The 20,595-nt window shown below is 45.4% G+C and overlaps 1 protein-coding gene and 3 non-coding genes across 4 annotated transcripts; all 4 read left to right on the forward strand.

Annotated features, from left to right (window-relative positions):
- The first annotated feature begins 6,659 nt into the window (after nt 1-6,659).
- Nucleotides 6,660-16,833, forward strand: NCL (nucleolin). The gene is made up of 14 exons (XM_033112353.1): nt 6,660-6,853; nt 8,108-8,224; nt 9,758-10,256; nt 10,644-10,841; nt 10,949-11,035; nt 11,236-11,377; nt 11,997-12,121; nt 13,007-13,130; nt 13,635-13,792; nt 14,253-14,376; nt 14,812-14,945; nt 15,491-15,617; nt 15,988-16,211; nt 16,371-16,833. The coding sequence occupies exons 1-14, from the start codon at nt 6,836-6,838 to the stop codon at nt 16,442-16,444; spliced, it is 2,151 nt and encodes a 716-aa protein (XP_032968244.1). The 5' UTR covers nt 6,660-6,835; the 3' UTR covers nt 16,445-16,833.
- On the forward strand, nt 11,077-11,146 carry LOC117026409 (small nucleolar RNA SNORD82). The gene has a single exon (XR_004423760.1). It is a non-coding gene; the product is annotated as a small nucleolar RNA SNORD82 (small nucleolar RNA).
- Nucleotides 15,067-15,146, forward strand: LOC117026412 (small nucleolar RNA SNORD20). The gene has a single exon (XR_004423763.1). It is a non-coding gene; the product is annotated as a small nucleolar RNA SNORD20 (small nucleolar RNA).
- On the forward strand, nt 15,674-15,810 carry LOC117026408 (small nucleolar RNA SNORA75). Its single transcript, XR_004423759.1, has one exon. It is a non-coding gene; the product is annotated as a small nucleolar RNA SNORA75 (small nucleolar RNA).
- Nucleotides 16,834-20,595: the final 3,762 nt, after the last annotated feature.

Below are 20,595 nucleotides of genomic sequence, written 5' to 3' on the forward strand. Positions count from 1 at the left end.
TGTTATGAGCCTTGAGCTCCCCTGGGCTGAGGCAGTCGGTTGCTGGTCGTCGGTCGGCCGCTCACAGCAGCTCCCAGCAGCTCTCGCCGGCTGCGGGCCGCTCACATGGCTGCTGGCCGCTCATGGCAGCACACAGTAGCCCACGGCAGCATACAGAAGCCTGCAGCAGCTCACGCCAACCTCTGGCTGCTCACGGCAGCCCAGCTCCAGGGAGAGCTGTTGTTCACAATCTTAGCTGTAGAGGGCGCAGCTCACTGGCCCGTGTGGGAATCGAACTGGAGGCCTTTGGCGTTAGGAGCATGGTGCTCCAACCGCCTGAGCCACCGGGCCAGCCCAATGCAAGGTTTTAAAATCAAAATTAATGCAAAAAAATCTGTAATGAACAAAATATCAAGTTTTCGTAAAGATCAGATCAGTTACAGTGCTGTATTGAGCCACATGGGAGCCTAAGACCAAAGGAATGTCAGTGACATTGATCCCATGTTTATTTAAAAATCTTGATTTTGCGGGCTGGCCGGTGGCTCAGGCGGCTGGAGCTCTTCCATGCTCCTAACTCCGAAGGCTGTCGGTTCGATTCCCACATGGGCCAGTGGGCTCTCAACCACAAGGTTGCCAGTTTGATTCCTGGAGTCCCTCCAAAGGATGGTGGGCTCCGCCCCCTGCAACTAAGATTGAACACGGCACCTTGAGCTGAGCTGCTGCTGAGCTCCCAGATGTCTCAGTTGGTTGGAGTGCGCTAGGGATGGTGGACTGTGCCCCCTACAACTAGCAACAGCAACTGGACCTGGAGCTGAGCTGCACCCTCCACAACTAAGACTGAAAGGACAACAACTTGACTTGGGAAAAAAAAAAAAAGTCCTGGAAGTACAGTACACACTGTTCCCCAATAAAGTCCTGTTCTCCACCCCCCAAAAAATCTTGATTTTGCGTTCATCATGGATTTTTCATATTACTTTAAAAAATTGCACAGAAGTATTATTTATCTTGATTACTGAGTTATGGGTGTCCCTTAAACTTTGTGCCTGAGACAAATACCTCACTTACCTTACCTCTCTGCAGCGGGAAGTGGGTTATAAATGCTGAGCTAAGTCACTTGGATTTTCTCCTGCCGGCTACAAGAAGTCATTAAAACCTTTTCATTATTAAATGTGTTTGTAGCTGTTGATTTCAAAAACTGATATGGCTACAGTGTGGTAGATTAGGTAGAGAGGCAAGGCTGGTGTGAGGGAGGCCAACTCAGCATTGCTGTGTTAAGCAAGCCAGGCAGGAAAGGATGAAGGTTTGAATTAGAAGCAGTGGGCATAGTGGACCGATTCCAAAGACACCTGAAAGCCAGGCTTTGGGAAGCACCTGCTGTGGGAGCTGAGGGAGAGGGTTGGGTCTAAGATAACCTCCAGCTCTAGGGTGGGAGGGCTGGTCGCTGTGTCTCATTTACTCAGGTATGAAGGATGGCAGTTCAGGGTGGAGGAAGAATCTGAGTTCAGTTTGTGACACTGAATTTGAAGATTTATAGGACACGAAAGGGAGATACCGGGAGCCTAGGAGGAAAGTTGTTCCTACTAGAGAGATGGATTTGGGCGCCATTGGTGGCAGTCGTCCACTAGGAGGGGGAGCCATGGCCGAGAAGCTGCAGCTGCCACCAGAGAAGGTGCCCAAAGTAGAGGGGCAATAAGTGGGGGTATATACAGGAGGGACTTGTGGCCTCAGGGGCAAGGAGGTTATCCAGAGGAGCATGTCCAGGAAGGAGAGAGAAAGAAGGTGGGGGAAGAGGAAGGAGGCAGGGGAGACATTCCAAAGAAGATGTGGTCAAGGAGAAAGCCACAGAGAGGTCTAGAAAGAGAAGGTCTAAAAGGGTCCTTCGGGCTAGCAACTCAGAAGGTGTTGGGGGTCTCGAGAGGGACTGGCAGCAACTTTCCTCAGCTCTTCCCACAAGCTTACTCCAGTGGACAATAGAAGGGAAGGAGGGAACTGAAATGCAAGGTGTGGCTAAGGAGATCATTGGAGTGGGCCCCCTGGAGGGGCGGGAAGAGGTTCCCTAGCCTGTGAGAAAAACATTCCAGCTTCCTTTGGGCCTTGAGGGGGGAAAACTAAGGCCCAGGGCTGTGTGTAAATCAGGAGGTGGGAATCCCTGGGGAGGTCTCTTCTTCCCAGTGAAGTGGAGAACAGGGTAACTGTTGAGAGGGAGCCGACAGGAGGAGCCGTGAGGAGTCCTGGAGAGATGACTTGGAATAGATGCTAGGGAGATGGAAATGAGAGCCATGATCGTCCGGAGCTCCTGGAAGGCTTGTTGAACAACTGCTGAGCAGGATGGTTGGAGACCCTGGTCTGTGTTATCACAGGATTTCTCTAGCAGGGCCCAAGCTCCTGGATGTAGAAAGGAAAGCTGACCACGGGCTTGCTAGGGGGTGCAGCCGGGGAGTCAGGGCTGGTGATAATCTGGGGCCTGCGACCAGCCCTCCTCCAGCAGACTCAGGGGTCCCCTGCTCACTGGTGCAATTGGGGAGCCGAGGGCTGACCCCTGAAGTCTCTGTGCTGGCAGATGAAGCTTCTCAGGCTGCCTCAGAGAGATGAAGGCCAGGTCCTTTGATTCTGGCCCCTGAGCCCAAGTTGCCTCATGCATGGAAACACTGGCCTAAATGCCAACCAAGGGCAGGAAAGGAAGAGCTTAGGATCGTACTTCAGCACCTGGCTGAAAGTTCTGGACATTACCTGAAGGCCTCAGGGAACCCACAAAGACAAAAATGCAGGCAGGGTGAGTAAAAGGAACTTGGCTCCGCCCACCTTCACAGCCTGAGCAGACACCCTGCCCTCTGGCCTCAGGCAGGCTTACAGAGCTCTGGAGTTGAAGCTGTGAATTCCCCTCCAGGCCAGGTGGGGTGTCCTCCCACCCTCTGCTTTTGGCAGCTAACCTGAAAGCAGCTCTGGTCCCTCCACTGTGGCTCTAGCCTTCCAGGGGACCCTAGTCTGTGGGTGGCAGCAGCTTCCTGCTTGTGCCTTACGTCCCATTTGGCTTCTCAGCAATTCTACCAACCTTATAACCAATTCCTGCTTGAAGTCCTCTTTTAAATATCTGAGGTCATTTTTCTTTGCTGGAGCCGAACTGAGGCATTGGGTTCCTTGAGGCCTGGATCTGGGGATTGGAGTTAACCCTTCTGAACATCTGCAGACTTCCTCCAATGGGCTGTCAGGCCTACTGTGGCCGACAGGGTCTCTCTGTGTCTCTGGGTGCCCGTGGATGCCCAGAGTGGGTACCTTAGTGCAAACAGGTACTGTAGGTAGTAGGGGCTGGCCAGGCCATGGCAATGGGCTGTGTCAGACAGTGACCAGAAGAGGTGGCCAGTGGCTGCTCAAGTACTCCTGAGGCTCTGGGCTGGTGGCAGAAGCTGGTCAAATTCCCCAGTGAGAAAAGTCGGGGAAAAGAATTAGAGTGCTGCCTCTAGGGGATGTGGTCGCCTTACCTCTCCCCCCACCCAAGCCCTCCCTCCTCTGCCAAAGTGCAGAGTGCTGTCAGCCCAGGAGCTCTGGGGGCAGCAGGTAACCTCAGCCAACCAATACAGCGACCACTTCCTCTCCTAGGAGTGCTTTGTACAAGGCCATCCTACACTTATCACCACCACTTCCCACCTGTTCAAGTCTCCGACTGCTGCAGCACTCCATCACCCTGAAACAAGTCTTGTCAAAATCTCCAACATCTCTTAGTACCAAATCCCATAGACCAGCTTTAGGCCTCACCTATTTGACCTATTTGTGGCATCGGACACTAATCTTCCTTCTCTTTTTTGAAACCCTCTCTTCCTTTGGCTTCCAAAACTCCCATTTTCCAGCTGTGCTTCTGCTTCTGGGCCTTCTCCCACCCCAAATGTCTCCCACCATTGGCCTGGATCTGCCCAGCTTTCTCTCCTCACTCGGCTGCTATTCTGGGCAGGTTCCTCATACCATCTGTGTCTGCAGCCATGCGACCACCTCTGCCAATTGCCTGAAGCAGTAGGTATCATCGTGCATTCAGTATATCCCAAACTGAACTCATTAGCTTCCACCCAACCCTACAACCCCTGTGTTACTCCGCTTATATATGTACACTCAACAGATAATGGAAATAAATGATCCCTTCTCCTTCTCTCTCCAAGTCACCAAATCTGTCAATAATAATAATGGCTAATATTAATTAAGGATTAATTATATGCCCTCAAAAAATACATGCAGCATCTCACTTAATACTCAGAACAACCCTAGAGGCAGATACTATTATCATCCTCATTTTATAAAGAAACTGCAATGAAAGAACAAGGTCTCAGTTTAAATCCTAGCTCCTTCACTTACTAGCTTTGTGACTCTGGACAAATTAATTTACCTCCCTCTGCCCGAGTTTCTGTAAAACAGTGGTTTATTTTTAAAGGTTATTTTGAAGAGTAAATGAATTAATAAATAACTGGAATAGTGCTTGGAACTTAGTAGGCATTACATAAGTAGTAAATATTATTTTTCTATCCCAGACTGATCCGAATCAAGGCACGTGAACACTAAACTGTACTGACTCTCTCCACTGCTTCTTTTACAGAAATATATCATTCACTGACAAATAATGTTCACTACTAACTTGTGTCAGGCAATGCTTTAGACTCCGGGAATACAGTAGGGAACAAAGTCTGTGTTGCCATGGCTGGGGAGGGATCAAACAATGAACAGCCAAGAAACATTACAGGTGTTGATAAGTACCTGTAGAAGACTCAATTACAGTGACGTGATAGGGAGTCTGGGTGGCACTTTTCATTGGAGACTTGGGGAAGGCTTCTTAAGAGGCGATGTAAACTGAGATCTGAATGACAAGGAGCCAGCCATGCCAGTATTTCTAAAATTCATCCGTCTCTCTCTTTTTTTTAAAGATATATATTTAATTGGGTAACTGTTGTTTTTTTCCAGGACCCATCAGCTCCAAGTCAAGTTGTCCTTCAGTCTAGTTGTGGAGGGCGCAGCTCAGCTCCAAGTCCAGTCGCCATTTTCAATGTAGTTGCAGGGGGCGCAGCCCACCATCCTATGTGGGAATTGAACCGGCAACCTTGTGGTTGAGAGCTCGCGCTCTAACCAACTGAGCCATCCGGCTGTCCTCATCTATCTCTTGATCATGCCCATTGCGCATCTCTCTGGCCTCTTCCCATGAGTGCATTCGGCGTGCTCTGTGCCAAACTGCTTGGGAACACTGGGGTCTTATTCCACCATGCCTTGGTTCGTGCTGTTCTTTCTGTCCTGTCACCCAGTAAGTGTTCCCTGAGGCCCCACCCCAGAGTTCAAATCGTGAATCTCCTCAGGGGCTTTCCACGGATCAGAAAGCAGGGTGCAGACCACAGAACCAGTCCCAGCCTCCTCCTTGATCAGAGAGCCCCAGGGGGAAACTCCTATACACTCACTCCCAAGAGCATTCTAGTAAGAATTGCAAAATAACTTGATTGCTCATAAGAATCCCCATGGGCCTTTGTTAAAATACAAAATTCTGAGCCCCAACGCAGACCTACCTCTTTAATTAGAATCTCCAGAGATGATTTTGAGTTATCAGTTCAGTTGGGGAAATATCATCATACCTGAAAGTATCCTGGTTTTGTAGGAACAATTAGGCACCAGATGCCCAGGATGTATCTCAGGTAAGCTCTAAAGGAAATGTTCTAAGTTTGGCACGAATTAGTTTGCCCACAGTGACCTATCTGAGTAATCGGCAAAAGCTCAACAAAGAATCTTCTGTGTCTCCACCATTGAGGGAACTTTTCCCTTGGCTCTCTTCACCTACTCCTGGACCATCTGGTTAACACGAACTTCTCCGCCGGACATTTTTAGTCCCACAGAGGGAACTTGAGTGGTCAAAGACCTGGCTCTGTGGTTGGCCTGACCGAGTTCCTCTCCCCACCCCAGTTCTAACACTCCGTGTCCGCCAGAAAGTTCTTTCCAGCCTGTTCCCCATTGGAAGAAATAACCTAACCCTTGAGATTAATGTAATGTTTATGCACTGGCCACAGTAAACCTCACGAATATACGCAATTGCCTTTATTAACACCTCTCAGGAGACAACCTCAGGCACGTGGCCCGGTAGGGAATCACCTGCAGATAGGGAGATTTTTCTGGCCGTGGATCGTTGGCGGGTGGGGCAAGCGGTGGACCTCCGACTAAGGCGTTGTGAACCTGTGGTCCCTGAATTTCAGGTCTGGGGCTCATCAGCCCGGTAACGGGGGCGAACTCCTTTCTTCACGGCCTCCGGGAGGCTGAGTGTGAAGGGCGGGACAGGGCGGCAGAGAAACTCCACCTGAGTCTTCAGGACCCCGGACGCATTAGGGAACCGAACTGCGCAGGTACCAGCGCCCGCGGGATCCCGCACACGCGGTGCCAATAAACGTCCGTCCCACGGCGCAGGCGCCACGAGCGCAGGCTACGGAGGGGCACTACGGAAACCGCGCGCCCACCGTCCAATCAGCACCGGCCTTGCACAAAGCGAGTCCCGCCCCCAGGGCGCCGAAATCGAATCTCCTCCCTCTCTTCTGGCCGCCTCGGCCCGCCCACTCCCGCCCACGCTCCGCCCCGCGCCGTTCTCGACAGAGGCTCACGGTTGGCTCATGGATTGAGCGCGAACTCTGGTTGGTTGAAACGGAGTCACGAGGTCGCCGTCGTCGCCTTTCCAGAGGCGATTACTGGGCAGGCTCAGTCTTTCGCCTCAGTCTCGAGCTCTAGCTGGCAGCCAAGTATACGCGCTCCGGATCTTCAGTACCAGCGGCCGCCATAGACGTCGTTGCGTTCCTCTGGGCTCATTTGCGCCACTCGTCCGCCACACATTCCGCCGTCATAAACCGCCATCATGGTAAAGCTTGCAAAGGTAAGATGCTTTGCTCGCCCAAGCTCGGATGTCGAGGCCTGTTTTTCGAGGAGCGCGCGCGCGGCGCCGCGAGGAGGAGGGCCTCTGCGCCGTCCCAGGCGCGTTCGAGGGCGCCATGCTGTGGGAAGTCTCGCGTGATTAGCGGGGAGCTCTCGCGGCTTTTGGTTACTTGGTGGCGAGGTGAAGAGCTTCGGCAGGTGCTGCGGGTGGTTTATGAGGCAGGGAAAGACTCAGGGATTGAGCGTGGGGAGGGGGCGCTGGGCCTCAGGATGGGGGGATGAGGCCAAACTCCTGCGACGGGCGCGAGCGGGGCCCCGCCTCCTGACGCACGTGCCCCGACGCCCGGCTGGCCACGTGGGCCGCGTCAAGTGGGTCTCGGCGTCTCCGGAGGGGACCCAGCCGTAAGGCGGGGAGTGGCGGGATTGCTTCAATTGGAGGCCCAGCGACCGCTGGATCGCGGCTCCGGCTAGGTGGGGGGACCCGAGGTGGGCTTTGGAAGGTGGCCCTGCCGCGTGCTTTCCTTGCCGGATTGCGCGCACGTGGTGACCTGTGAGTCCCCCCACGTGGACCCGGTGGGTCTGGAAGGGGCGGGGTTATTTCCCTGGGAAAGGAACACTTCGTGAGAAGACCAAAAGTAGTTAAGTGTTTTTGAAAGTTGCCTTAATTTAAATTCAGACGAGGGTAGTGGAATAAGGTGACAGAATTTACCAAATGTTTTTTAAAAAATACATACATATTTTTAAAGGAGGGCGCAGCTCACAGTGGCCCATGCGGGGATCGAACCGGAAACCCCGGTGCTACCAGCACCACGCTCTAACCAACTGAACTAACCGGCCAGCCCTACCAAAGGCATTTTAAAGATAGTTTTCCTTAGGTGAAGGGCTGTGGATTGTTGGCCATTAAAATAGTCCAATTTTAGGCTACTGAGTGAAAAAAATTGTACTTCATGTAAAGTTCCATTCTGGGCGTAGTTTTTAAAACGGGTGTGCTTAACAAAGGCAACAGGACGAGGGAGATCATTTCCTTGAAGTTGCCTCTTTATCCAAAGATTGGTTTTTGTAGAACCTGACAGGAAAAATGTGTGGGAGATTGCTAACGTTGACATCAAGAATAGTTTTTACGATAACGGGGGTATTTAACAGTATGAAAAGGGGGTTCTGAGAAAGGGAGATAACTGCACTGTACTGTAAATGATGGCAAAATATGAGTTACCTAAAATGTGGGAGGTGTAATGTGCTACCATGTCTATTTTAGGCCAGTAAAAATCAAGGTGACCCCAAGAAAATGGCTCCTCCCCCAAAGGAGATAGAAGAAGATAGTGAAGATGAGGAAATGTCAGAAGATGAAGAAGATGAAAGCAGCGGAGAAGAGGTAATTATATACAGTTTAATGCCGAATTATGTTAAACTACAAAATGGAGAGAAAAAACAGGTTGTATTGGATATCTGAAAATACTGGCAAAAATAAGATTGTGTTCACTCGTGTATATGACTTGTAATGGTTGCTTTCACAAGCTCTTCATTGACTTGTCAAGATACCATGAGGGTAAGTTTGGATGAGAGAAAAGATTAGGAGTCTTTTCATGTACTCTCTGCAGGGCTTAGTGTGATGATGTATTATTAAATCATTACTGTTTTCCAGTTTAAACATGTTAGCCCCACATGCTATATGAGGAAACAGCCTGGACAACTACCTGTCCTATAAGTGGCAGTACTGAGCATTGTATTGAGGTCTGAAGTTAGCCTTACCAGGTTCCTTTCCTAGTCTCCAAGCAGGTTTCTGTTCTTCACATATGAGGTTTGTAATACCAGCCACTGTTACAGTTTGGTCTGAGGTGAGGTTTGCCACCTCCCTTTGTGTTAACGTTGACCCTGTTTGGTACTTCTGACTGTTTGCTTACTATCAAGACAATTAACTGCTGTATTTGCTCATGGTTTTTGTTTAGAATTTAGTAAAGGTTTTATTTTTTAACCCATTACCTGATAAAACCAGCAGTCAACAAAAAGTGGCTTTGCGTGTGACTTAACTGTAGATGAATGATGTTTTTATCAAGCTAAGTGCTCATTTTTTAAATTTGTATTGGTTTTGTAAGGATTGACTATCCAGCCTATTTGGTACTCATTTTACCTCTGGTCCTAAAAATGAGCTTCCAGTGAATTTTATACCACCACCCACAGTAAGAATCCCCAATGGTTTAATAACACTTAACATGTAGAGCTTTGTAAGTGGAAGGCTTTTAGTTGTAGAAACCAATTCATAATCCTTGAAACAACATGTAATGTTGGTTCTATTACTATTTTCAGCAATCTATTTCCAGAGTTCATTTAAAAATTTTTAGACAGCATTGTTTATTAATAGTTTCATTGCGATATAATTAAAATATAAATAAGTACGTATATATAAGGCGTACACTTGGCTGAGTTTTGACATGTAGACACCAGTCTTGATGTGGCTTCCTCTAGTTAATAGGACTTTTATTCAGCTAATGTTCAGATGGTTTTCCATGTTGATATTTTGTAATTTAGTTGTAATTTTAGCGTGTAATGGGAGGAGGCAAACATGTTTACCTACTCTGCCATCTTGACCAGAACTTCTTAGAGTCCATTTTAGGATGTTGCTTCAAAGCTGAAACAATTATAAGGTATGGGGTACAGAAATTCACAGGTCTGGGTTAGTGGTATTTTAAGTGTTAAGTGTTTCTTATGCTTGGGTATTTACCTGAAAATGAGGATTGACCTCACAGGTATACAGAAGGACATGTGACATGATCCTCCAGTTTAATACGCCAACATAGATCTAATGCATGTGGTCTTGAAGCAGAGGCAAAGCCAGAATTTAACACTCAGTTATGGGACCAAGGCTCCCTTTTTGAGTTTAGAATCTTATGTTTGTTTTATTCTTCAGGTTGTCATTCCTCAGAAAAAAGGCAAGAAGGCTACCACTACTCCAGCAAAGAAGGTGATGGTTTCCCCAACAAAAAAGGTTGCAGTTGCCACACCAGCCAAGAAAGCAGTTGTCACCCCCAGCAAAAAGGCAGTGGCTACACCAGCCCTTGCCAAAAAGGCAGCAGTTACACCAGCCAAAGCAGTGGTGACACCTGGCAAGAAGGGAGCCACACCAGGCAAAGCATTGGTAGCAACCCCTGGCAAAAAAGGAGCAGCCACCCCAGCCAAGGGAGCCAAGAATGGCAAGAATGCCAAGAAGGAAGACAGTGATGAGGAAGATGATGACAGTGAAGAGGAAGATGAGGATGAAGATGAGGACGAAGATGAGGATGAGGATGAATTTGAGCCAGCAGTGATGAAAGCAGCAGCTACTGCTGCTGCCTCAGATGAGGAGGAGGAGGAAGACGATGATGAGGAAGATGACGAGGATGATGATGATGATGATGAGGAAGAAGATGGTAAGGAGTTCTCTGGGTACTTCTTGGGCTCTTGCTTACAAGATCCAGTAGGGGTGAGGTTTGGGGGGCAATATGCAAATGTATTCCTTCCATGACAACCTGGGGGTTAGATAAAAATCCTCCCAGAGAATCGCTGGGCTGGTTGTGGTGCCCATGAATGGTTGCCTGCTGCTGAGAAAATGTCTAAAACAGCACATTCTGTGAGTATTTTTCAAAATACAGGGTTTTGCTTCCAAGTAATCTGTTAATTCTTGCTGTAACTAAGCACACTGTCATTGGCAGTATTGTATTTTTTTTCCTTTAAATTTTTTTCCTTTAAATTTTCCTAGAAGTGATGTTGGTTTGGGGATAATTCCCTTGAGTTTGACTAGGTGGCTTCTCTTTCAGACTCAGAAGAGGAACCCATGGAGGTTATACCAGCCAAAGGCAAGAAAGCTCCTGCAAAAGCTGTTTCTGTGAAGGCCAAGAGCACCGCAGATGATGAAGACGAAGAGGATGACGAGGATGACGAGGATGATGAGGATGATGAGGATGAGGACGAGGATGAGGAGGACGATGAAGAGGAGGACGAGGATGAGGAGGAAGGTAATCAAGTTAGTCTGAAGTATATTGACATGAGTTTTATTTAAAGGAGGTACTTGAATATGTGTGACTACTCGTGGATGACACAGATTGTTTGCAATCTTGTCCAGAGCCTGTCAAAGAAGCACCTGGAAAACGAAAGAAGGAAATGGCCAAACAGAAAGCAGCTCCTGAAGCCAAGAAACAGAAGGTGGAAGGTAACATGCAGAATTGTAACGGGTAGGGGGTGGCGCCCAATAGCACAAGTGATGAACAGCAAAGGGACTTAATACTGAAACCTGATGTTACATTGCAATGTACTGATGTGCTTGTATATGTGTAGAAATTTGTACTGGGAATTAAGTGTGTTCCATATTTTACAAATAGATTAATTTGAATTTTGTTTTTTTCCTTACAGGCACAGAACCGACCACATCTTTCAATCTATTTGTTGGAAACCTGAACTTCAACAAATCTGCTCCTGAATTAAAAACTGGTATCAGTGACATTTTTGCTAAAAATGATCTTGCTGTTGTGGATGTCAGAATTGGTGTGTCTAGGTAAGTATGGGGGAGTTAGGCCATTGCGTATTACTCCTGGCTCTGCTGATGCTTTTTTCCTCCTTTTAGAACCGTAGTTCTCTACCCTTGAGCATGAATATGTAAAAGTCTTCAAAGATTAGACGTTAATGAATTAAGTCATTAGATTATCAAATTGTAAGATCCCAAATTTGGGGGAAATTTCCATAGCCCCCTTTTGATAAAACACGAAATAATTTTTAATAAGCTATGAGCTTTGATGCTTTCATTGTTATACATGAAGCTATTGGACTCAACTAGCCATCATAGTGAACGCTTTTAACCTGACAAGATTGTCCTGTTTTGATGCTTGAACAGGTTTTATTGTTAGCTACTACTGTCAATCGTTAACGAGCAGTGTAGCTGAAAAAGACATCCTCAAAGGTGAATTTGGCAGGTCTTGGTACTTAGACTTGGCTCTATATCCCCAGCTTATAGAGCCTGACTTTATTTTGTTAATAGAGTTCGTACTTTCTTAATCTATGTTTTCACCATCACATTGTAGTGTTGCTGCTTGCCTAGAATGTCTTAATGTGGCTTTTGTTTGTCTTTGTTTTTTTTCAAACCTGTGCTTTTGTCCTCTTTGCCTATCACCTTAAAGGAAGTTTGGCTATGTGGATTTTGAATCTGCTGAAGACCTGGAAAAAGCCTTGGAACTCACAGGTTTAAAAGTCTTTGGCAATGAAATTAAACTAGAAAAACCAAAGGGAAAAGACAGTAAAAAAGGTATGTATGTACGGCTTTAAGTAATTGTGATACTGAAAGGTAACTTGTTAAATGGATGTTTCTAGTCTAATCGGCCAGGTTAGATTATTTAACCATTTTCCTTTGGTTTCCTCAGTGTTGTGAGAATTAAATGAGTTAAAATGTCAAATGTTTACAGCTGTCTGGCATTGCTTGCTGGTGTTATAAATTCCCAAGTCAGACAAGCAAGAATGGACTCAATTTAAAAAAAAAATTGGTTCGATATACAGGCATACCTTGGAGATAGTACAGGTTCGGTTCCAGACCACCGTAATAACGCAAGTATTATAATAAAGGAGTTGTAGCCTTTTTGCTTGTTGAGGGTCTTGATTGAATTTGTAAAAAAGTACATCTGGCCATGAGGGAGGTGGTGTGGGGTATGGCCGTCACCTCAATAGTTTCACCGTGAAAGGGAAATTGGAACAACAAAAACTAAAAAGAAAAAGGCTTTAGAAGTTGAGGGAAAAAATTGCAACATCAGGGAAGCACAATAAAACAAGGTATGCTTATATCTAAATTGATGTAGAGAGGTCTTTGCTCTCTGGAACTAGATCAGATCTCTGGCCAACTCTTTTTTTGTATTCTTGGTACACTTTCTCATGTTTCAAGTATGTGTTCATGACTTAATTAAAAAATAACTGAGCACCCACTCTGGGTTGAGTTCTAAGTATCCAGCATGTAATTTGATGTCAGTTGTGACAGCAACTTGTCCTGCCACTGCTGTGTCTCCATACTAGCAGTGTCTTGTATACTGAAGGATCTCAAGTTATTTCTTGAACAACTTTTCTGTTGATCAGTCTTTATCTTTTGGGAGAGAAGGGTCTTTAAACCCATCTAATTCATTTTTGTGTTTTTTTTTTAAACTAGATCGAGATGCAAGAACACTTTTGGCTAAAAATCTGCCTTATAAAGTTACTCAGGATGAATTAAAAGAAGTGTTTGAAGATGCTATGGAGATCAGATTAGTCAGCAAGGATGGAAAGAGTAAAGGGTATGTTTTGTGTCTGCTGGAATGTTGAGTTTTATTAAAAATTAATTCACTTTATAAAAGAAACATTGATCCAACTTTCTTAGGTGTGTGGTTTTGGGGGCAAATTAATCTGCCTCAATTTCCTACCTGTAAGTGGGAATAATTGTTTAATTCAGATTGATTTTAAGAAATGAGCTAATAGGTATAAAGTACTATGAAATGTGCCTAGCTTACAATAAATGCTTTGTAAGTTAACAGCAGTTATTGCAGTGAGGTGGGGTTACCGTGAATAAATTTTCTAGGAGTACTTGGCGAACTTATTATTGTGAGAGGAAAGTTTTAACTGAAAAGTAGAAATGACAGAAACTTCAAACATTTCCGTTAGTATGAAACAGGACATTTTTATTGTATTCAACTGAAGCAAGGTCATGTTGCTGAGATTAAAATGTTTGTGTTTTAAAAAAAAAATTACTGGCTTTAAAAATACCAGTGAGTTCTTCGGTTCTCCCCCGCCTCCCATTGCAGGATTGCTTATATTGAATTTAAGACAGAAGCTGATGCAGAGAAAACGTTGGAAGAAAAGCAGGGAACAGAGATAGATGGGCGATCCATTTCCCTGTACTATACCGGAGAGAAAGGTCAAAATCAAGACTACAGAGGTGGAAAGAATAGCACTTGGAGTGGTAAGAATGGGTTCCAGAATTGATGGAGGGAAAACCTTTGCATTTTTTAACGTACATAAAGTTGACTGATAATTGGATGTAGATGTGGTTTAAGATGGTTACACTTCTATTTGTAATAGTAATTTAGTGTCTTGACTGAGAGGTATATGAAATTATTTTGTGTTACAACATAGATCTAGCTTCCTTTGTGTGTTTTATATTTTAAATGACTTATGTTGGGCATTTTAAAATTAGAATATTGTTCTGAGAAGATGGATCAGTAGTCAGCTTATACATCTGAACATAAATGGAAGGAAGCAGGACATGACAGTGTGTTACAGGTTGAGTAACAAGTGGGGTTCCACCTGCATCAACATTGGCCTGTTATTCTCTTAAGCATAGAACTTAAGAACAAAATACAGGTGTGACTGAAGTTGGGAACCGCTGGTTCAGTATTAATTTGGCATCTCTTTATTTGTAGGTGAATCAAAAACTCTGGTTTTAAGCAACCTCTCCTACAGTGCAACAGAAGAAACTCTTCAGGAAGTATTTGAGAAGGCAACTTTTATCAAAGTGCCCCAGAACCAAAATGGCAAATCTAAAGGGTAAAATAATTAGTATCTTTATTTAACTTACTTATTTTAAGTGTTTTTCCAGGACCCATCAGCTCCAAGTCAAGTAGTTGTTTCAGTCTGGTTGTGGAGGGGGCACCTCACACTGGCCTATGTGGGGATCGAACTGGCAACTGTGGTGTTCTGAGCGTCGCGCTATAACCAACTGAGTTAACCGGCTGCCCCAATAATTAGTATCTTAATGTTGTCAGTTACGGGCTGTAAGTAAGAGTATCTTGCATAGGTAAAATATTTTCCTGTTTATTAGCAGAAGCTGAATCATTTTAGCTGCACAGATCAGTATAAAATAAAGAGCATCATTTAAGGATGTACCTGAGGAAAAAGGCTTGTTGGCATCAGATACGATTACAGAGAAGCCATGTAAATTTGATTGGTGACTTATTCTCAATATTAACTGTTCATTCACAGGTATGCATTTATAGAATTTGCGTCATTTGAAGATGCTAAAGAAGCTTTAAATTCTTGTAATAAAAGAGAAATTGAGGGCAGAGCAATCAGGCTGGAGTTGCAAGGACCTAGGGGATCACCTAATGCAAGAAGCCGTAAGTTACTGTGAACAGGATGTGGTGGGTCTTAGCGCTCTCCAGTGTTGTGCTTCAGCTTTTAACATCAGATCTAGAGGTGAACATGTGTTTTTTACTATTGCTGCTGAGTAGATGACACTGGATGTGATGATTGATTATCTGAGAAATAATTGATGAAATCCCAAGAAAATTCCTCTAGATAGTCAAGTTCTGATCCAGCCACGTCAACTCTGAGCAGCAGATTTGCCTGTTGTAGCTGCCTGCTTTAGGTCTGCTGTCTTACTTGTTTTGGGGTTGATTCTCCTGCTTTCCATAAAAAAATCCAAGACAGGAGTTCAACTGCATTGGTGATCATGGTAGATTTGAGGTGGCAGTTGACTTAAGCCCTTCGCTTTAATTAAGAATTAGTTGGCTAAGATTACCTTTTTCTAACACAGACAATTTAAAGTAAAAGGCTAGGTTCTGTTAAGACAAGGATTTTTGGGCAGTAATGTGCTAACATGCAAATACAGTATATTGTTATGAATTTTGATTGTAAATGGTGCATTTTCTGTTTTCCCCAGAGCCATCCAAAACTTTGTTTGTCAAAGGTCTGTCTGAGGAGACTACAGAAGAGACATTAAAGGAGTCATTTGACGGCTCTGTTCGGGCAAGGATAGTCACCGACCGGGAGACTGGGTCTTCCAAAGGGTAAGATGCAGGAAGTGTACAGCGTCCACTGAGGGGGTGCACCACCCGTCTACTGTGTCTTCTCATTGAGCTCCTTTCTGTCAGTCAGTGGCAGTTTATGGATTCGCACGAGAAGAAGAGACAATTCACAGATCTAGCATTATTTTGCCTTCTGTCTTCACAGAGGCATATTCTGCTGTTCTGTGAGACATTCTAGGATTCAGGCTCAGTAAAACCAGTTTCAACTTTCTATAGAGAGCTACCCTTGTCATTTGGGTCTTTTCTCAGTTGAACAAGGCTACTTACTGTGGGATCGCTGTCCAGTACGTGGTTAACTTTGGCACTTAGTCCCTATGCCTGCTTTATAACGTAATTTCATTTGGTGTTTTAGGTTTGGTTTTGTGGACTTCAATAGTGAGGAAGATGCCAAAGCCGCTAAGGAGGCCATGGAAGACGGTGAAATTGATGGAAACAAAGTTACTTTGGACTGGGCCAAGCCTAAGGGTGAAGGTGGCTTTGGAGGTCGTGGCGGAGGCAGAGGTGGCTTTGGAGGCCGAGGTGGTGGCCGCGGAGGCCGAGGTGGATTTGGTGGCAGAGGCCGGGGAGGCTTTGGAGGTAAGGAGCAGAGAGGGCTGCCTCTGTGTGTACATGTGCACATGAGCTCAGAACCTGTGCTGGCCAGGGTTCCTTCCAGCATCGCTAATCACTTGGGCGGGGGACCTACTGGCAGCTTTGCAACTGTTCGTCCTTTAATGATGTCTTGCCTTCCTGCAGGGCGAGGAGGCTTCCGAGGAGGCAGAGGAGGAGGAGACCACAAGCCACAAGGAAAGAAGACGAAGTTTGAATAGTTTGTTCTATCCCGGTCTTTCCCTTTTCCGTTGGAAAGAAAGGACTCTGGGGTTTTTACTGTTACCTGGTCAATGACAGAGCCTTCTAAGGACATTCCAAGACAGCATACAGTCCTGTGGTCTACTTGGAAATCCGTATAGATAACATTTCAAGGGAGATAACCCTGTTGGTTTTGACTGGATATTCATATAAACTTTTTAAAGAGATGAGTGCTAGAGCTAACCCTTATCTGTAAGTTTTGAATTTATATTGTTTGTTCCCGTGTACAAAAAAAACACATTTTTTCCTACAATTTTTGTTTTTCTGCGTTGGGGGGTTCTAAAGGAAAGCAGAATGTTTTATGATTTTGCTTCAGCATTTTGGGACAAATTAAAAGTCCTAAACTGGTGCCAGACTTGTACTTCCTAAGTGTTTCTCCTGGAATACCGCTGAAGGTGGAGCACAGCAGACCCAGATCTGCCCCACCCCTGCTGGAAATGCTTGATGCTTTGGTTTAAGATTCCCAGCCACAAATTTGGTGAAATGGCTGGTGAGGTGATCAGCTTTCTATAGCTTTGTGTACGTAGTGATGTGAAAGGCTTGTTGGAAGTCGGAGGCTTCTGCTTGCCACTGATAGAGGATCAAGTGAAGTGCTCAGGAAAAGGGGCAGGATCCCTGTGGTCAGGCCTCCTTAGGCAGCTGCGAGCATGGATTCTGGACCTGGCAATGACGAATGGAATTCATTCTGGATGAATGAACCAATGGGGTCTGAGGCTGGGGAGGAAACCACCAATCCAGTAGATGGACCCGGTGTTTATGTAAGTCTTCCAGCAAACTCAGGTTAAACTGACAAATGCCTTGGGTACTATGTATAGCACTCAGATATTCTATCTGGTTTATTAAGCATCCTTTCCACCTCTACTTCTGATAAAAGTTAAAGGCCACATGAGACATTTGGGTTTAGTTGAAAACTGGTGCCCCAGATGGTGCAGAGCTGATTCTGAACCTAGGCAGCCAAGTTCAAAAGCCTGTGCACTTGTTAACTGTTCAAAAGTCTAATAAAAATGCCAAATCAAAGCTGCGTGCACTTCACCCACCTTTACCAGTCCTGTTCCAAGTGCTGAGGACATAGAGAAGGACAGAAGTCTTGCTTTTGAGGAGTAAATGCCAATGCAAGGTCCGTGACGCTGTGAAGAAAAGTCAAGCCAGCAGAGGTACATCTGTGAGGCAAACCAGAAAGTAAAATGAAACCTTGGTAGCTTGTTTTTCCAAATTTAACCAGCCAATTGGAGGTAAGTCTTAGCTCTTACCATAGAGCAAGGCTGAGTAGAGTTAGAATCGAACACGTCAACATTTATTTTGTTCCTGGTGATCAGTTCCAAACTTTAAAGGCCTGTGAGAGTGGACTTTGGGTCTCCTGGGACCCATCAAGGAAGACTCCGGGGCCTTCTCCCAAGGAGCAGGCTTGAGCATTTAAGTAAACCTGAAATTGTTACAGGCTATTTGGCCATTTAGGAGCATGTATTGCTACTCTGAGGCCCAGTATAGTCAGTGCTTAAATACTTGTGTGACTTGAGAGCTTGGAGTGGGGTTTTGGTGGGTTCCCTTGCTAGGGAGGGGAAGGGAGGAAGGAAGGCTTGAACCTGATCCTGATAGGGGTCCAGGTGCAGGAGGCGTTCTTGGCTCCTAGGGAGGGCCTGCATTGTAAGAGAACCACCATTAGTTGGTCTTAGCTCCAGTAAGAATGCTGATGCTGTGCCCACAGTATGCCAGCTGTTGACAACCCTTTAAACCTGTGGGGCAAGACAAGGGCAGAAAATTTAGGTTTTTCCTGCTGTTCTGTTCCCATTAAGGGATGGAAACTGTCCTGTTAGTACTGGTTCTAACCAGAGGTCTCCAGAGAAATGAAGGGGAAGATGCAGGACTTCCAGGACTTGCATTTGGGGGATGAGCCTTGTGAATGTCTTCATTGCGGCCCTTGCTGGTGCCTGGGGTTTCTGATTTGGTGGGTTGGGTGAGGGCTTTGCAGCCATTTTAGAAAGGAATTCCTTCCAGCAAATGGTTGTCGCTCCTTTTGTCGTTCATCCAGCAGGTGGCAGCACATCCACAAGGATGGGGGAGGAGGCCTGATTAGTTTCAGGCCAGTGGGTCTCTAACCCCAAACTCACCCTCGGATTAGTGATTGGCCCTGGAAATCTGGAAAGTTCACTGAGAGGCTGCAGAATGTCGAGAAGTGGATTCCAATTGAGTTAAAATGCTAAAATGTATTAAATGTTTTTTCAGTTACTCTATCCATGCTTGCTGCATTGATTATCACCTTGTCTCAATCTGTCTCTCCGACCTTAGTGCCAAAAGGTTTCCTTATCCAAAAAGATTGTCCCCTGACCCTAACTCCCTGCCCAGCTGTTCCCTTCATCGCCAAACTTGAGAAGGACCACACTCCTGCTTCCCACTCCTTGGCTCTCAGCATGTGGCTTTTGTCCCCACATTCCTCGTGCCCACTAATGGTGCCAGTGTTCAAAGGCTGCAAATCCAGTGGTCAGGCTTCTCTGAGCATCTGACTGATGAGCCCTTTTTCCTTCCTGAAACTCCCTCCACTCTACCCTTAGGAAACGAGTGGTGGCTCTGACACTGGGCTTAGCTGGGGAGGGAAGGAAAAGAATAACCCTGCAACTAGGGCCTATCAACAGACTGATTTTAACCAATTTATAGAGTGGCTGTCCTGCATAGGCCAGGTAGCCCAGGAACTGGAGGAGAAAGGTCTGGAGGCTTCCTCTGCTGGTCCCTCTACATGGAAACGAGAACAAACATTCCTGACAACCTCTGGAGTGACCTGGTTTTGTTCACTGTTCTGGGGGCCTATAACAGTACCTGACAGTAGGTATCGGTAAGGGATGAATAAAGGAACCCTGGAGAAACTCCTTCCTCCCAACTAGGGAACCCTATGTGGCAGTAGGACAGAATCTAGGCCAGGAGTTCTTACTATAAAGTTCTTAACATTTCTGTGTTGGCAATTTGGGAGTTCTGGTAAAGCCTTTGAATCCCTCAGAATAAATGTCTTCAAAATCATTTTTAAAAAAGATTACAAGGGAAAACTATATTGAAATAGTTATTTAAATATTTAAGAACAACTTGTGAATCTTATGTGCTTATGATGGAGTGGCTTATAACAGACTAACCTTCCATTGATAACTAACTCTGGACAAATATAAAAAAACGTTAGGAGGTTTTTAAGGCCAAACAATACCAGAAACTGAAGCAGATACCATCCTTGAAAGAAGGTGAAAGACTGGGTGAGGTCCATGTTTAACCAGCTGTGGGCACCTTCCAGTCAGTATGATTTCTTCTGGTACAGAGTTTAAGCAAAAAATGGTCTTACTGCACTGTGGAGTCACACTGGAGTTGAATCTTAAAAATTTTCCTGAAAATGAAGGAAACAGGAGAAAGCCATCGAATCTGCATACTAATTACCTATAAATGCTTGCTTGGCTGAGTCCTAAATTGTGTGTGCACAAGGCAGGATTCTAGTGAAACCAGGGAAAACGTGGAAAGGTCAAAGAGCTGGCTGCAGATTCCAGTGGCTGCCTGTTGCTGGAGAGATGGGAGTTTGGAGTTCAAGTTCTGCCCAGTTAGGGGGTTTTAATAAGTTTTTCTTTGAAACCCAGAAGGGCCATACTTTAGAAGTAACAGTCACATACCAGGCCTAAGGACTAAGCCCTAGGATTAAGGCAAATGCAAAACCAAATTGATTCACCCTAACACCTGAAATGAAGCCCCCACATAAAGGAATCAAGAATTTACCTGCTAGAACATTCAACAGTGTTCAGAGAAGGATAAACGGAAGCCAGACTATAGTGTATCGTATACAATATCCAGTAAGCAAATAATTACTAGACATGCAATGAAGTATAAAAATGTCCACAATCGAGAGAAAAAAGTCAACAACTTACTGAAACTTGAAGGCAAGGACGTTAGTCATAAATATGTTCAAGAATTTTCAGGAAAAGAATATATTGGATGAAGAAATGTATTTCTGGAGAGAGATGGAAACTCAAGAACCAATGGAAATCCTAGAACTGAAAAAATTCAATAGAAGGCTTAACAGTAGAAGAGAGGATCAGTAAACTAGAAGACAGTCCAATAGAAATTATTGACAGTTCAGAACATGTTA

Source organism: Rhinolophus ferrumequinum, chromosome 8 (assembly GCF_004115265.2).
Source record: "Rhinolophus ferrumequinum isolate MPI-CBG mRhiFer1 chromosome 8, mRhiFer1_v1.p, whole genome shotgun sequence".
NCBI classification, from domain to species: domain Eukaryota; kingdom Metazoa; phylum Chordata; class Mammalia; order Chiroptera; family Rhinolophidae; genus Rhinolophus; species Rhinolophus ferrumequinum.

What these genes read in the sequence shown, in the direction of transcription:
- NCL (XM_033112353.1), top strand. An exon ending in CAAGAAACAGAAGGTGGAAG is followed by an intron (nt 11,036 to 11,235) that starts GTAACATGCAGA and finishes TTTTCCTTACAG; the next exon opens with GCACAGAACCGACCACATCT. An exon ending in GGGAAAAGACAGTAAAAAAG is followed by an intron (nt 12,122 to 13,006) that starts GTATGTATGTAC and finishes TTTTTAAACTAG; the next exon opens with ATCGAGATGCAAGAACACTT.